This window comes from Podarcis muralis, chromosome 15 (assembly GCF_964188315.1).
Source record: "Podarcis muralis chromosome 15, rPodMur119.hap1.1, whole genome shotgun sequence".
Taxonomy (NCBI): Eukaryota; Metazoa; Chordata; class Lepidosauria; order Squamata; family Lacertidae; genus Podarcis; species Podarcis muralis.
Genome location: NC_135669.1, coordinates 43,890,077 through 43,905,955, shown reverse-complemented (window position 1 = coordinate 43,905,955; position 15,879 = coordinate 43,890,077). Strand labels below are relative to the sequence as shown.

Sequence of the window (15,879 nt, the reverse complement as noted above, 5' to 3'; positions counted from 1 at the left end):
GACCTCTCCTCCCAGATGTCTCAGGGGTGAAATAAATGCACTCTGCATGTGGTCCAAGGCACTCTCTGCAAACTATTCATACTTTGCGTGTTCCAGGACAGAACCGTGACACGGAAAACCAGCTCCACAGCCTGGCCCAGATTCAAATTTTGCTTCAGCTTATTCAGCAGCCTCCTAGTACTTTTATTATTATTTATTATGTTTATTAGTCACTTGTTACTCTCCGAGCCACTGACATTTAAAAGCATAAACATATTATACCATAGTGAAAAAGAAAGAAATGGATCATATAAAAACACTGTGGGTGGTATGCAACAGCAGGCCTCTTGAAGTTAATGGCTATTAGGTTAATTAGGTTCATTCATTTCCAAGTATCTACTCTGAGTAAAACTTAGCTGGTTACAACCCTACAATTGGAAAGAAGAGACTTCATCTCCAATCACAGCAGCAAGTGCTCACATCAGAGCTGATCTGACAAGTGACTGACAGGTGGGTGTGATATAGACAATAAGACCTTGTTACCCCCACAACAACCACTAAGACTAGAATCATCTCAGTCCACCAAAGACCAGGGGAAAGAGGTTAAATCTTTACCTGGCACCAAAACAGTGTCTGCTGCTAAGTTGCCGTGTGTGTGCGTGTGTGTTTAAAATCAATCAATCAATCAGTAAAATGACTGACAGCGGCTCTCCGGGATTTCAGGAGGAAAGGGTTACAGCCGAGGGGCTCCGTGGCTCACAGCTTGGTTTTCCAAACCGAGGTCTCTGTCTCTCTCAACTCCAGAGTCAGGCAGAAAGGCTTTGCTAAATGAAATGAAAACTCAGCCTTGCCGATGACCTGAAGGCAAAATCCATACTTAGCTTCTTGAAAAGGGTAGAATCAGAGCTGCTGGTGGTGGTGATGGTGATAAGGGACCTTTTGAACGAGGGCCTTCCCCAAAAGACCTTAACAGTCCCCCTGGCTTCAGGAAAACAGCCATAACACACTCAAATGGAATAATTCTGCAAACATCCTCGTTTTCTGCCTCCCTCAGGAGCTGAATGCTTCCCGGTATTGACTTGTCCTCCAAGTGTGAAATTTCATGATTTATTAATTTTCAGAGAGAAAGAGAGATGCACCTTGACTCTCAGCCAGGAAGTCCCCAATTGAAATGCTTCCTCCGGGGCAAAGCATGCTCCCAACCTCTGCCTCCCTTCGCCCTTCTCTGAAGCCAAGGATAATTACACTGACCAGATTGTTCTTAAGGATCGCTGAGATGGTTTATGTATGTGCAAAATGCAGTGCTATATACATGCAAAGTGTTGTGGTTATGTTCTAATGTTTTTCATCTGTGTGTGCCTTGTTCTAAGGCGAAGGAGGGTGGGGATGCTAAACAGCTGCCTGGTATGTAGCAGGAAGGCAGAACCAGGAAACGGGAGGGGAAATTGCCTTGCGCCACAGTCACTTCCTGCTGCCAGCCACCCTGGAGCTTGGGCTCCTGCCCTGCTAATTTGGAACGGAGGCTGATCTCCTGCAGCTCCCAGGAAGCAGCATATTTCATTTCAATGCCTTGCTGTGGTGAGGAGGAAGCAGGGCCCAGAGGACACCCAGAAGGGGCTTCACATGGCAGCAGGTGCCCCCGATACTTATAGGGGTGTGTATGGTAAGTCTCACGGAAAAGCCTCAGCAACCCAGGGGCTTCTTTCTATCCAGTGCTACTCCTACCCACTGAAAACAAGGGTCAATGGCTAATTTAGGTCCATTGATTTTGATGGGCCCTGTCAGATTAAAACTGAGTTGGTAACTCCTTTACTGAATGTGTGAACAGACAAGGTGGTCATAACCGAATTCCAACCCAATACAAGTCTGGCACTTGGCCAGTGTATGTCTTGAATCTCTTTTATCTTTTGCTGTTAGCAGACACTTGTCTGCAGCATTTTTTTATGCCTGGATCACCAAGGCATCAAGGAAGTGCTTTAGAGTGCCCTATTTCAACTTCTACCACCTTGTACGCATCCTGCTTCATTGCTGACAAGCCCGAAATCCTTTCTCCTTTACTTTAATCTGACTGTTCCTGCTGTAACCAAGTACTATGAATATGCTTTTGATGTGTGGATGACATTAAACTCTCTGGGGAAGGGGTGGGTGGAGGGTCAGTGGCTGCTGTTGGTGGGGAGTGGGGACTGATGTTTTTGAGTTCTGAATACACAGTATGATTTTACTCTGTATATATATATCTATGTGTGCAGGTTTTGGTGTCCTCGGGTGTCTTCCCGTGTAAAAGTTGGGGTGTCTAGGCGACGTTTCGACGAGGTCTCACTCGTCATCTTCAATGAAGATGACGAGTGAGACCTCGTCGAAACGTCGCCTAGACACCCCAACTTTTACACGGGAAGACACCCGAGGACACCAAAACCTGCATACCTATACCCGTGAAAATCTACGAAAGCAAATATCTATGTGTGTATACACACACATACACATATACACATATACACATACACATACACATACACATACATATACATATACATATACATATACATATACATATACATATACATACAATGAGAGAACTGTATTGGGATACAAGCCAGGGTTCTCTGGCTCCTAAAGGGCCTGTGAAACCACCCAGAGCCTTTCTCACCTTCTTCTGGCAGGACTGCCTGATCTCCTCCACCTCCTCATCACGGCTCTCCACTTCCTTGGAGTGCGTCTGCCGCAGCCTCTCCATCTCCATCTCCAACCGGAGTTTGGCCTGAAGGGTAGGGGGAGAAGGAACCGATGAGACGCCCAAAGGAGGAAGGCTCAGACTTTGCCTCTCTCTCTGCATAGGCCATGGCAAAGCAGGCAGAGCAGAGCAAAGGGACTGAAGAGGAAAGGGACATCGCACTGCCTAACCTGCTCACATTCCCCACCCACCCACCCACAGCAACAAAAAATGGTCTCCCCACCCAAACGAGATCAGTTTTGCTACTGCATGGCACAGAGCACAGCAGGCCCGGCTGGCCCAAGAGATGTTCCCCTTCCCTTCTTCTTTCCCTCCTTCCCTGCACTGACCTACACAAGAGGACTTCTCTTCCCTACTCCACCCAGGACCACAACCTACCAGTATTTGCAGGGAAACCCAATTCTGTCCATCCCCGTGCAGGGAACCACAGGAGGGCAGAATGCAGTTGTGCTCAGGTCCTAGCTGGCTTGATGCAACAGGGCTCATTTTGAGGTTCGTAAGAAATATAAATCGGATTTTAAATGATGTACCTCATAAGGGCTGCATCTAACTACTTTTTATCTTGGAACAGGCCCATTGAAATTAATACCTTAAGTTAGTCATGTCTATTAATTTCAATGGGTTTACTCTAAGGTGGGGTACAACCATAAGAACAGCCTGCTGGATCAAGCTCATGGCCCCCTCATCCAGCCTCCAGTTCTCACAGGGACCAGCCAGTTGCCCCAGTGGGAACCCCACAAGTGGGACATGAGCGCAACAGAAACTCTCCCCAACTGCGATTCCTAGCAACTGCTGTTCAGAGAGGAACCCCAGGTTTCTCTTAAAGCAAGGGTTTCTAACCTGCGGCTGGAGCACAGCATCCATTATCTCCCTGGTCACTGTGCCATGCCGCTTCACACACACACACACACAGCTGGGCTTCACACAGCCCAGCACACACCAGGGACTAGCACCCTGAACGGACCAGAAGCCAAGTCCTTTGGGTCCAGAGGTCAAAGGCAGAGCCACGCGGCCGGCTCAGCAGCAAAGGCTCAAGGACTTGCAAACCCTTTGTGGGGTCCCTGCCAGACCTCAAACAGATTTCCAGGTTCAGTCTTAAGTCTCCTGCTGTTGGAAGTTGAAGGATTTGGAGGAAAGGGGACTATATAAGTATGATAAATAGAAATAATAGTGAATACAGGACTGCTGGGAAAACTCAGCCAGTAGAGCATGAGACTCTTAATCTCAGGTTCAGGGGTTCGAGCCCCATGTTAGCCCCAAAATTCTTGCATTACAGAGGGATGGACTAGATGACCCTTATGGTCCTTTCCAACTCTACAATTCTATGCTTCAGTTTGGGGGGACACAACCCAAGCCCACCCCCCATGCAGTAAGCAGGGGAGGCAGAGACCCTTCAACAGATCTCACCTTGGCCCTGCTGGAAAGCTACCGTATTTTTCGCACGATTGGACGCACCGGACCATAGGACGCACCTAGTTTTTTGGGGGGGAAATAAAGGGAAAAAAATTCCCCTTTATTTCCCCCCCAAAAGCAGGTCAGGGAAACCGAACCAGGTCGAGGAACAGCGGGATAGTGGCGCTGCGCCACCCTGCTGTCCCCCAAGCTTGTGGGGCTGGCCGATGTCTGTCTGGCGGGCGGGGAGCTCTGCTTCAGGGCGCCCCACCCGCCAGGCAGCAGGCTGCTATCCGCAGCGTGGGGAGCCTTGTGGGGAACTCCTGCAAGGCTCCCCACTCTGCGGATGTATGCCTGGCGCGAGGGGTGCTCTGCTTCAGGGCGCCCCACCCGCCAGGCAGCAGGCTGCTATCCGCAGTGTGGGGAGCCTTGTGGGGAACTCCTGCAAGGCTCCCCACTCTGCGGATGTATGCCTGGCGCGAGGGGTGCTCTGCTTCAGGGCGCCCCACCCGCCAGGCAGCAGGCTGCTATCCGCAGTGTGGGGAGCCTTGTGGGGAACTCCTGCAAGGCTCCCCACTCTGCGGATGTATGCCTGGCGCGAGGGGTGCTCTGCTTCAGGGCGCCCCACCCGCCAGGCAGCAGGCTGCTATCCGCAGTGTGGGGAGCCTTGTGGGGAACTCCTGCAAGGCTCCCCACTCTGCGGATGTATGCCTGGCGCGAGGGGTGCTCTGCTTCAGGGCGCCCCACCCGCCAGGCAGCAGGCTGCTATCCGTAGCGTGGGGAGCCCTGTGGGGAATTCCTGCAAGGCTCCCCACGCTGCGGATGTGTTCCCGAAGCGCCTGGAGCTCTGCTTTCAGGGCGCCCGGCGCTCCGGGAAGCAGGCTGCTGTCCGCAGCCTAGACACTTGGGGAGCTCAGCGCGCCCCAAGCTTCGGGATTAGCGCGGCGCTTCGCTAGCCCTGGGAGAGCCACGCAACGTCGCGGGGCTCTCCCAGGGCTAGCGGAGACTTTGCCGGCACCCAGAAGCTTGGGGCGCGCTGAGCTCCGCGCGCCCCAAGCTTCGGGATTAATGCAGGCTCCGCTAGCCGTGGGAGAGCTGGGTCTCCCACGGCTAGCGGATAGCTTCCTGAAGCCTGGAGAGCGAGAGGGGTCGGTGCGCAACGACCCCTCTCACTCTCCAGGCTTCAGCGAAAGCCTGCATTCGCTCCATAGGACGCACACACATTTTCCCTTGCTTTTTAGGAGGGAAAAAGTGCGTCCTATGGTGCGAAAAATACGGTAATTGCCGGCCTTTGCCTTTGTCATTTTTAGTCATCAATATGTATATTTTCCTATATACATAAAAATGCAAGGCTGTCATCATGCGCCCTGATTAGGAGATTTGCCCCATGGCAATCCTGGATTTGCGTAAAGAAAAGAGGAAGCTCTAGGGCAGGGTTTCCCAAACTTGGTCTCCAGCTGCTACTGGACTACAATTCCCATCATCCCTAGCTAGCAGGACCAGTGGTCAGGGACGATGGGAATTGTAGCAGCCGAAGACCCAAATTTGGAAAATCCTGCTCTAGGGTGTTAATGCAGAGGGGAATGGCAGGGGTAGTTGATGAAGGGAGTGAGCCCAAGACCCAGCCCCTAGTAAAACGCTGTCACAGGGAAAGCAGAGCAAGCTCATTTTCTGTTGCTCTAGAGGCGAGGACCTCAAGCAATGGATTCAAATTACAAGCAAGAAGGGAAAACTATCCAAAGGTAAGAACTGGTCAACAGTAGAATGGACTCCCTCGGAAGGTGGTGCACAGAGGCTTTTAAACAGGCTGGATGGCCACCTCTCAGGGATTCTTGAGCTGCGACTCCTGCATCACAGGGGGGGGTCAGACTAGATGACCCTCAGGACCCTTTTCAAACTCGACAATCCTATGATTCTATGTGCTTGCCCCGCTCACCAGTCCCCTTGCCATCCCCCCACATGACATATACACTCTTTCTAGAGAGAGAGAGTTATCTCAAATAGCTCAGCGCAACCTCGCCAGTCCCATCAGCACCACTTGTACTCTATCACACTTAAAAAGCTCTTTCGTTCAGCTGGTGGGAATGAAAGGCCCACCAGCCGCCGCCACCAAGCAAGAGGCAGAAAGGCCTCTGTTGGCTCTCGCATTGATCTGGCTTGCTTTGCCAGCCGCTGCCATCTTCCCCCCTCTGCTCGGCTCACGCTGGGGCAAGGCCACACTGGGAGCAGCTGGGCACTGAGCTGCGAGCCAGGCCAGCACACAAAGCTTTGGTGCTTGGGGAGCACAGCAGCCCCTCCTGATCAATGGCTCTGAAAGGCAATTACTTACTCGCCTTGCCGCCGCTGCCTCCGCAGCCTGCATGGCTGCGTCTGCCTGCCTGTTGGCACCTTCCGGAGTCACAAAGGCAGACACCTCTCCCTCTCCTGGGGCCGGCTGCCGAGGCTCCAACCAGCCGAACTGGAGCCGCAGCAGGAGAAGAATCACGGTGGCGGCGGCAGCAGCAGCTCAGGTGTGCGGAGGGAAGAGGACGGGACGGCCCACACACCCCTGTGAAACCGGCACACCCAGAAAACCGGCAGAGCCAGAGCCGGCAGAGAGAGAGAGGAGAGAGGAGGAGGAGGAGGAGGCCCCGCCCGGACCAGGCCTTACCTGCTCCAGCATCTGGATGGTGCCTGCCTGTTCATCCAGCTCCTCCTCCTGGTCTTTGGCCTTGGCCTCCAGGTCCCGGAGCTGCTTCCGCACCTTGGCCAGAGACGCCTCATCCTTGGACTCCTGGGAGGAGAGGTCCTGCAGCTCGGCCTCCAGGGACTCCACCTTCTGAGTGACGCTGGAGATGCTGGACTCCTTCTCCTGGGAAGGGAGGGACACGGGGAATGTTTAAGTGCAAGGCAGGGAAGCTCAAAAGCCCCAAGCAGCCCCTCATGAGACAGGTGCTGCTGCTCTGGATCCCAAGAAAAGGCCGTCGGGTGAAAGTGGAGGTGGAAGGAGGGTTTTCCTTCAGAGCACACAGCTTAGGGAAGGACCCTCGCTGGGCTGAAGGTACCAGAAGCCACACAGCTGAGGGAGAGCTCCAGCAAGGCCCTTTCCCAGCCTTCCCTGGGAACACAGGAAGTTGCCTCATACAGAGTCGGACCATTGGTCCATCTAGCTTGGTATCATCTGGAGACTGGCTTCCCGTCATTCCCAGAGACGTCGAGAATGGGACCTTGGGCTTCCCGCATGCAAGGAAGGAGTTGTGCTGCTGAAGTGCAGCCATTCCCCAGACCAGACCATTCTTCTATCATACTCAGGACTGATGACACTGACCAGCAGTGGCTCTCTCGGCCTCAGTGGCTCTTCCAGCCCTGTTCAGAGACACTGTGGGGACTCATGGGACAAGAAAGGAGATTCTGGCTAAACATTAGGAAGAACTTTCCGACACTGGAATGGATTTCCCCTGCAGGTGGTGGACTCTCCTGTCCAGGATGCCTTAGGTGAGATTCCTGCATTGCTGGGGGTTGGACTAGACAACCCAAGTCTATGATTCTGTGACTGAATCTGGGACCTTATGCATGCAAAGCTAGGTCCTCATTTCCTTTGGGGGGGGGGGTTCAGTTTTCAACGCTGCAGGACACAGCACCCACCTCAAGCTGCTGCTTGAGGCTGAACACTTCGGCGATGAGCATGTCCTTCTCGCGCCCCAGCTTCTCCCGGCCCAGCTTCTCGCGATGGGCCTCTTCGTGGGCCTGTGAGAGCTCGCTGTCAAACCTGTAGGTGAGAGAGACACATGCACAACTCAGATTCTGCGCTCTGCTGGCTGAGGATACCTAGCCTGCTCCCTCTGCCACCTGGGCTGCAGCAACAGCTGCCTTCCTCCATTCCTTAGTGCAACTCCATCTGCTGCATGTTTAATTTAATATAAATATGTATACGATGCGGGGGGGGGGGGGTGTCCGCCGAAGCAGCTCTCAAACGTAATTTAAAAAACACAAACAATAAGCTGAAATTATGAACCAACAACAACTTCACTAAAAGCAACGCAGCAGCACCGTTAAGAAAACTCTGGGGACAAGGCAAAAACAAGAATATGTCTAATTTAACAGAACCATTGTGGTGGTGTTTTCTGAAGGACGGGAGGGCAGAGTTTAAGCAAGACTTCCAGGGCCTGTGCACCAGTGAACGTCTTGCTCCACATTCCCACAAACTGTGGCTCAGATGGTGGCAGGACATGGAAGGGTCTCAGGGCTCCATACTGCGGTCCAGCTGGGAACTGCCACCACTAGGTAAGAGGCTGGGAGGCCCCTGGGCTCTACCCTGCTCCCAAGAACATCACAACTATTAACTATGGAACTCCCCTCCACAGGAGGCAGTGAGGGCCAATAACTTGGGTGGCTTTAAAAGAGGATTAGACAAATTCATGGAGAAGAAGGGCTATCTGCCACCACAGCTGGAGGCAGCACTGCTTCTGAATACCAGTTGCTGGAAACCGCAAGGAAAGGAGATTGCTGTGACGCCTGCAGGTTTCCCTGTGGGGCATCTGGTGAGAACAAGATGCTGGACTAGATGGGCCACTGGCCTGATCCAGCAGGCCCTTCTTATGTTCCTAAATCGGGAGCATGACGGCGTCTGTCCTTGAATCAGGGCCCCTGCTGAAAGAAGCTTGTTCAGGCCCAATCCATAAACTGAGAACGTCAATTTGAGAGCTGCTCACATGCATCTGACCTCATCCCAGCAGCCAGAAAAGCAAGAATTTTGCTTTTTAAAAAGTTGTTTTTAATGAACTGCTAATACTCCCATTTTTGATGGGTGCTGGAACCACAATGGTTTGTTTCTGGAGAGATCTAAACAAGGCCAGTATTTATTTCTGGTATCCCGAAGTGTGGGAACTTGCTTTGTTAGATAAAGCTCAACCCACAAGCTATGTGCTTCCAGGGGGAAATGTTAAAAATAAATAAATTGCAGAGCTTTGCTTTCTTTTTATTACATACGTCAATAAGGAAGAACACGGTCCATCACCTCCCTCTGCTTATCAATGGATTTGGTTGATTCAATAATATATGATATTATTGCTCTCTAAGATGCATTCCACCAGTAACACTAATGGGTTTTATTTTATCCCATGTTTAAAAGCATACTCAAACTTTTACTTTTATTGTACCAGCCTGGTATGTGTGTGTGTTGCTAATGATGTTAGCTCAATAAAAAGAAAACAGGGGAAAATTAAAGGGTTTCCTCACAAAAGCTGAATTCTGCAGTTGCTATTGAACTGATTGCATGGCGGAAGACCTGACGAACAGGTGGTCCTGGAGGCAAGACTGCTCCCACCTCGCTGTTTTGAAATCAACCTGCAGCCTCAATAGCTGCGCACACAGAGCCCTGGCACAGCCATGGGGAGCTCGTTTCGCCTCCTTCCCGCCCCCCTCCCTCCCTCTTGAAGCTTCCGCCTGCCACCCGCCTGCCACCCGCTAGCTGGGTTCCCTGCCAAGAGCCTCCCCCCCCCTGCTTTAAACCTGCTCTCAGCTGGGGGCCTCTCAACTCCTCTGTTTACAAGCCTTTAATTTCCACCAGAAGAGCCGCAAAGCAGGGAGCAAATTGCAGAGAATCCTCCCCGGTGCCTTCCCTGAATTGCTAATCGAAAGATCCTGCCTGTTATTGTCGGGGAGCTGGGGGGGGGGGAATTAAGAGAGGTGTGGAGGATGCAAGGTGTGTGGGAAGGTGGGGTTGAGGGCTTGCTGGCAGAGAGAGACAGCGAGCAGAAAAGTCAATGAAGATGAAAGCTTGCACAGGAAAGGAGGGCTACCAAGCAGGCACATGCAGACACAGCGTTCAGAGTTCCTGCTGGGTCTGGGGCCCAGCTAGCCGAGCATCTAGTTCTCACAGTGGCCAGCCAGGTGCCCCAAAGGAAAAGCCCCAAAGCAGGACCTCATGGAGGAGGCGAAAGATATGGACGGACACTAGCCACAATGGCTGTGCTCTTGGAAGCAATATTTCTGCTGGGAATCTCAAGTGGGGAAGGCGCTGTTGTGCTCAGGTCCTGCTTTCGGGCTTCCCCCTGGGAAATCTAGCAGGCCACAGGATGCCGGACTAGATGGGGCCCCCTTTGGCCTCATCCAGCAGGACTCTTCTGATGTTTATGGGTGGCGCAGCAGAGTTACAGATCAAATCGGGGAAGCCCTGAGTTCAAATCCCTGGCCGGCCAGAGAGGGAGAGGGAGAGAGACTGTCCCCAGCTAACAACCTTGTAGGGTTGCTGTGAAGATAACACAGGGTAGGTTGGGCTAGAAAGTGGCCTTCAAACAAAAAGCAGCATCACCATAGATGCTGGAGGCAAAGACCAAGAGAGGGCCTGTTGCCTCTCCTGCCCCACTTGTGGGCTTCCCAGGGCTAGCCACAGCTGGAACCCAGAATGCCGGCCTGAGGCAGCAGAACTCTTTTTATTCCTTCTGTCAGCTGTACAACAATTAGCCAAACTCAAATGACTGGTATCTGGGGCTTCAGATGAACCCCATGGGGGGTGTGAACCCCACTGACTACAGTCACCCAGGGGTCCTGCCCTACATCACCGGAGGCCTCAAGGACCCTCTCTTGCAAGGTGGGAGAAAGCCACAGCAAAGCCGGCACAAACTCCTCTCCAATTTCCATCCTTGGCTCCGTGGTGAAACATCAGTGTCGCCAGCCCATTTATTTAGTGACCCATGTTAAACGTCCAGTCAACTAATCCCCATTCTTCTCCGCGCCGAGTAATAAATAGCGGCATTAACGCGGGCTCTGCTCTTCGGAAATTGAAATTAATTAGGTTGATTCTCTCACTCGCTGGGTCTCTCTCTTTTCTTCCTCTCTCTTTCTGCCGTGTGATCATTACCATAATGAGATGAAAGCGTCTCCACTGCTTAATAACATTTTTTTCCTTAGGAGGGGAAAAAAAGTGAGCGGAGTCTCGTAATGGGAGAGGAGATGGCGAGGGAAGGAGAGGGCGGGGGGGGGGGAGAGAAGGATGGAGGGCACAGTCCAGGCTCTGATGCTAACGGCTCTCCAGACAACTTCTCAGTTCCTTAATTGCTCATCATTAGATGGGCTACCTGGATTTGCAGCAAACAGCAGCGGCGGGGGGCTGGGGGAGGGACAAACACAGGCCGCCTTCTCTGGCCATCCTGCCCCTACAAAGTTGAGCAGTGAAATGAGATGCAGATGGGTGGGGTGAGGAAAGTTAGGTGAACCTCTGCAACGCACAGGGACAAGGCAGCAGCACCCACAGAGACACAGCTGGCATCTTCCACACAGGAAGGGAGACTCTAGATGGGACTCCTGGGGGCGGCAAGCTAAACTGGGGGTGGGGGTTCTCCTGGGGAAGGAGCAGTAGTTAAACTGTGGAACTCACTTGCAAAGAAGGCGGCGATGGCCACCAACTTAGAGGACAGCTTTAAAAGCGGATTAGACCATTTTGTGACGGAGGAGAGGGCCATCGAAGGTTACTAGCCAGGATATGGCTCTGCTCTGCCTCCACGGCTGGGTGGGCAGCAATGCTTCTGACCACCAGTTGCCAGAAACCACAGGGAGATGGCTCCGATGCTCAGCTCCTGTTTGAAGGTTTCCCACAGGCATCTGGTCGTTCGCTGGAGGACAGGATGCTGGACTAGGTGGGCCACTGGCCTGATCCAGCAGGTTCTTCTTCTGCTCTTGACGGTCAAATCAGCACAATGCTGAATTCCACCCAATAATTAAAATTACACAACACTGGGCGGAGGTGAATGGACCTAGGACTGGACTTCACGGGCTGCATTGTTGAGCTGTGCTCCCACCAACACACCCTGAGGCAGGTGCTACAAGGCATAGCTGTCAACTTTTCCCTTTTCTTGCGAGGAATCCTATTCGGAATAAGGGAATTTCCCTTTAAAAAAGGGAAACGTTGACAGCTATGCTACAAGGGGACGTCAGAAATTTGTTCCTACAGAACCAGACTGAACAGAAAGTCGACTGGGCTCTATCAGCAGATCAGCTGGGTGGAAGAGGCAATGTGGTGCAGTGGTTAGAATCCTGAACAAGGACCTGGGGGACCAGGGTTCAAATCTTCCCTTGGGCGTAAACCCCACTGGGTGACTTTGGGCCAGTCTCTCAGCCTAGCCGACTTCACAAGGTTGTTGTGAGACTAAAATGGGGAGGGGGAGAAGTGTGTACCCCACCCTGAGCTCCTTGGGGAACAAAATGATCTGAAGTAGATGAGACACGGGTTTCTGACTCCCAGATTGTTTCACCATAGGTCCCTGGACACGTTCTCAGGTCAGATGATGACGCCATCTTGCTGAAGATCAGAGCCCAGTCAGTGCCTGGAGGGGGGAGACCACCTTGGGAATCTCCCCCCCCTGCACTGCATGCTGTTTTGAGTCTCATAGTGACGGATGTGAGAAGCATTCCAAAGCCACAGCAACAGCAGAAAGAGGCCTCCCACACCCAAAGCCCCTTCCCTAAAAAGCACCTGTTGGAATTCCTGATTTGTGCTCAGAATAGATCTGCACTTTGCACATGGAGGCTGCCACAGTCTGCGGCTGGGAAGGTGCAACAGGGAATTGGCACCGTTCTGCAACGGCCACCAGCACCAGTGGGCTGCTCTTCCGCACCCAGCTGCAGTCGGCAGGCCTTGGGGATCTGGCAAGCTGAGCATCTTCCCACTCCTACCCGGCGACTGGCTCAAGGCCCTCCCCGCCACCCCCTCTCACCTGCGCTGCTTCTTCTCCAGCTCGTGATTGCGGCCTTGCTGGCCTTCCAAGTGGAGCTTGGTGTCCTGCAGCTCGGCCGTCAGCCGCTGGCACTTCTTCTTCAGCGTCTGCAGGGCACGCTGGCTCTCCTCGCTGTCCGCTTGCAAGTCGGTCAGCTGTGAAGGGAAGAGGGCCGTCAGAGGACCTGGGAGAAAAGCCTGGCTGCTGGCTCAGGCCAATGGCCCATCTAGTCCAGTGCCCCTTTCTCACAGCGGCCAGTATTCAGAGGTAGACTGTGCCTGGGCATGGAGGCTCTCCTTAAGAAGAGGCTGGCTGCTGAGCCAGGCCAAAGAAGACCCATCTAGTCCAGTATCCTGTTTTCACGCTGGCTGATCAGATGGGCTGATCAGGTGCCCTTTATGGGACGCCAGCAAGCAGGACCCAGGCACAAGGGCTCTTTCTCACTCCTGCAGCTTCCATCAAGGGGTATCCAGGAGCACTGCTGCCTCCTATGCCCGACCCAAAAAACCCTCTCCATTCCAATCTCTCTCTCTCTCACTTTCTCTCTCACAAAATATTTAATATGTGCCATGACCAGACAGCAAGTGGATCTCCCAGTGTGTTTACAGAGCAAACTGTTCCCAGGAGAATTAAGATAGCATCACGGGCCACATGACACAGGTCACTGCAATGGTCAGGCTGTTTCCTTCTTCCCTACGTGGTGCCCAAGTTTGGCCAGAAATCACCCCCCCCCCCCCCATTTTAGGAGGAAAGAAGGGAAGGTTGTGGGACTCGTTGTGCAACGGCAGCTAAGTTGCCACACTGTGCCAGCAGCCAACATACCATGCCCATAAAAGCAGAGGCGGCAAAGCAAAACAGGGGAGGGTGCTTTTAAAAACTTAAATGAAACAGACAACTGGACAAAGCACCTCGCAAGAGCACGCAACTCCAGCCAATTAGCCACAAGTTGCGGCAGAAAAGGGTGGGAAGAGCAAGGCATCCTGGGAAATTGAGTGAGAGGGATGTGCTTTGGCAGCACAGAGGAAAGGGCTACCCGGTGCCCAGCGCATCAAGGTGTGCTGAAGGGAGAGGGGGGAGGAGGAGGAGGAGAGACCACGTGGCTGTGAAAGAGAGAGAAAACTGACCCGTCGCTCCAGCTGCCTCTTGCCCTGCTGCTCCACCTCCAGCTTGTCCTCAAACTCCTGCTGCAGGCGCTTCTTGGTGAAATCGATCTCGCGGACGGCACGCTCATACTTCAGGCGCCACTCACCACCTGCAAGGAGAAGGAGGCAGAGATGGAACAGAGGTTAGGCGGCCAAGGATGAGCTGGGAGAAAAAAACTCGTCCTTATCCCCGAGGCCGCAGACACAGGCGACCACAGGTGTCACTTTGTGGAGCAAGAACTTGGTGGCAGATGGGTTGGGTTCAGAAATGAAAATGTAAGGACATAAGACGAGTCTGGCTGGATCAGGCCAATGGATCCTCTAGTCTAGTTCTCACAGTGGCCAACCAGACGCCCCGAGGGGAAGCTCACCAGCAGGACCCGAGCGCAAGATCACTCTGTCCCCCTGCGATTCGCAGCAACTGGCATTCAGAGGCATAATGCCTCTGATGGAGTTGACAGAACAGAGCCATCATGGCAAGTCACCACTGAGAGCCTTGTCCTCTATTAATCTGTCAAATCTAAACATTTACGTTTCCAGACCAGCCTCTCCAAACCATGAGGACTAGTAACTTAACTTTAAACATAGAGACCAAAGCTTGAGCTATCTGAAATCCATCTGCTTTGCATAATTCAGTCTACTGCCAAATAGGATTATGTATTCTGTGGTTTTATATTCTGATTTTATTCTGTGAACCTCCCTGAGAGCTGCGGGTATAGGGCAGTATATAAATTCGAAAGGAAGGAAGGAAGGAAGGAAGGAAGGAAGGAAGGAAGGAAGGAAGGAAGGAAGGAAGGAAGGACTGGAGAATGGACAGAGAATGGGGGAGCTGGACACAGCCAAGACAAGGAGCAGGGAATGTGAATGTTTTTTAGGTTGGCCCACCAGAGTCGTCGTCGTCCATCTCGCCGTTGAGCTCAGCGGCACGGATGAGACGGGCCTCCATCACCTCCATCTCCATGGAGTCCATCTGCTTCTTAAGAGCATCGTACTTGGCCTGGAAGGCGGAAGAGGCAAGCCACTTCAGAACACACAAGGGGCCGGCAAGGACGCTCCCCTGACCCCACTTCACCAGTGGGGCAGATCCCGCTGAGATGCTACTGTGCAGGAGGAGGACAGGTGGCCAAAGGCAGCACTGAGATCAGACGGGCCCCGAACATTATTATTGCATTATTCAACTGCCTTTTACATCCATGCTAAGGCAACTCACAAATGCTTATAATAAAAAATAGCTAAAAATAGTTTTTAAAGGGGAACAAAGTGAACACCTTAAGGCAGACAGACTCCCAGCTGAGAAAGCTTGTCGGAGCAAAAATGCCTGCAATGGTTTCTGGAGAGTTCAGATTGTGGGCGCCTGTCGTGTCTCGACATGGATCCTGTTCCCCAGAAGGGAGGCAGCTGCACTGACAGCCCTGCTCTGCGTTACTGCAAAGTGGGCTTCAGATACTTTGGGGGGACACGGTGGGAGCAGCTGGAGGCTGGCAGCTTCAGCAAGCAGGCAGAAGCCCAAGGCTGCTTTCTTGTGGGGATTTGTTTCCTATTTATTATTGCTATGTCTGCGTTCACCCAATGCAACCTCAGGGACCTCCCCTGCGCAGGGGTCAAACGCTCAAATCTCCCATGCGCTCAGGAGCACCACCACTTTCCAGAGGGAGGAGAAATGTCAAGCAGAACCAAACCTAGAAGCAGCATTCAGAAGAAGGCTGACCTGGCCCCCCAGGGCTGATCTCTTTTGGGGGGGGGCAAGCAAAGTCCTCTGTGTTTTATTTTGTTTATTGTAAAGCCATTTCTATGCTGCTTATGATGGCTCTTATTATTAAATTATCCCTTTGGGAAAGTACATTATTATCATCTCCGGAAACAATCTTTCGAAACGTCTGTCAAAGGGCAGGGAAACATGTGCTCAGAGAATTAGCCCTATCATACCACTTTAAACGGTCAT

The 15,879-nt window shown here is 52.5% G+C and overlaps 1 protein-coding gene across 8 annotated transcripts in view; it reads right to left on the bottom strand.

Moving 5' to 3' along the window:
* The window catches only part of MYO18A (myosin XVIIIA), a 145,997-nt gene that overhangs the window by 28,105 nt on the left and 102,013 nt on the right, over positions 1 to 15,879 (bottom strand). For all 8 annotated transcript variants that reach the window (XM_077919602.1, XM_077919603.1, XM_077919595.1 and 5 more), the window contains 6 exons: positions 14,823 to 14,934; positions 13,920 to 14,047; positions 12,796 to 12,950; positions 7,727 to 7,850; positions 6,753 to 6,953; positions 2,627 to 2,737 (listed from right to left, as the gene is read on the bottom strand). In XM_077919602.1, coding sequence (XP_077775728.1) covers positions 2,627 to 2,737; positions 6,753 to 6,953; positions 7,727 to 7,850; positions 12,796 to 12,950; positions 13,920 to 14,047; positions 14,823 to 14,934 — 831 coding nt within the window. The remainder of the gene's footprint in view (positions 1 to 2,626; positions 2,738 to 6,752; positions 6,954 to 7,726; positions 7,851 to 12,795; positions 12,951 to 13,919; positions 14,048 to 14,822; positions 14,935 to 15,879) is intronic.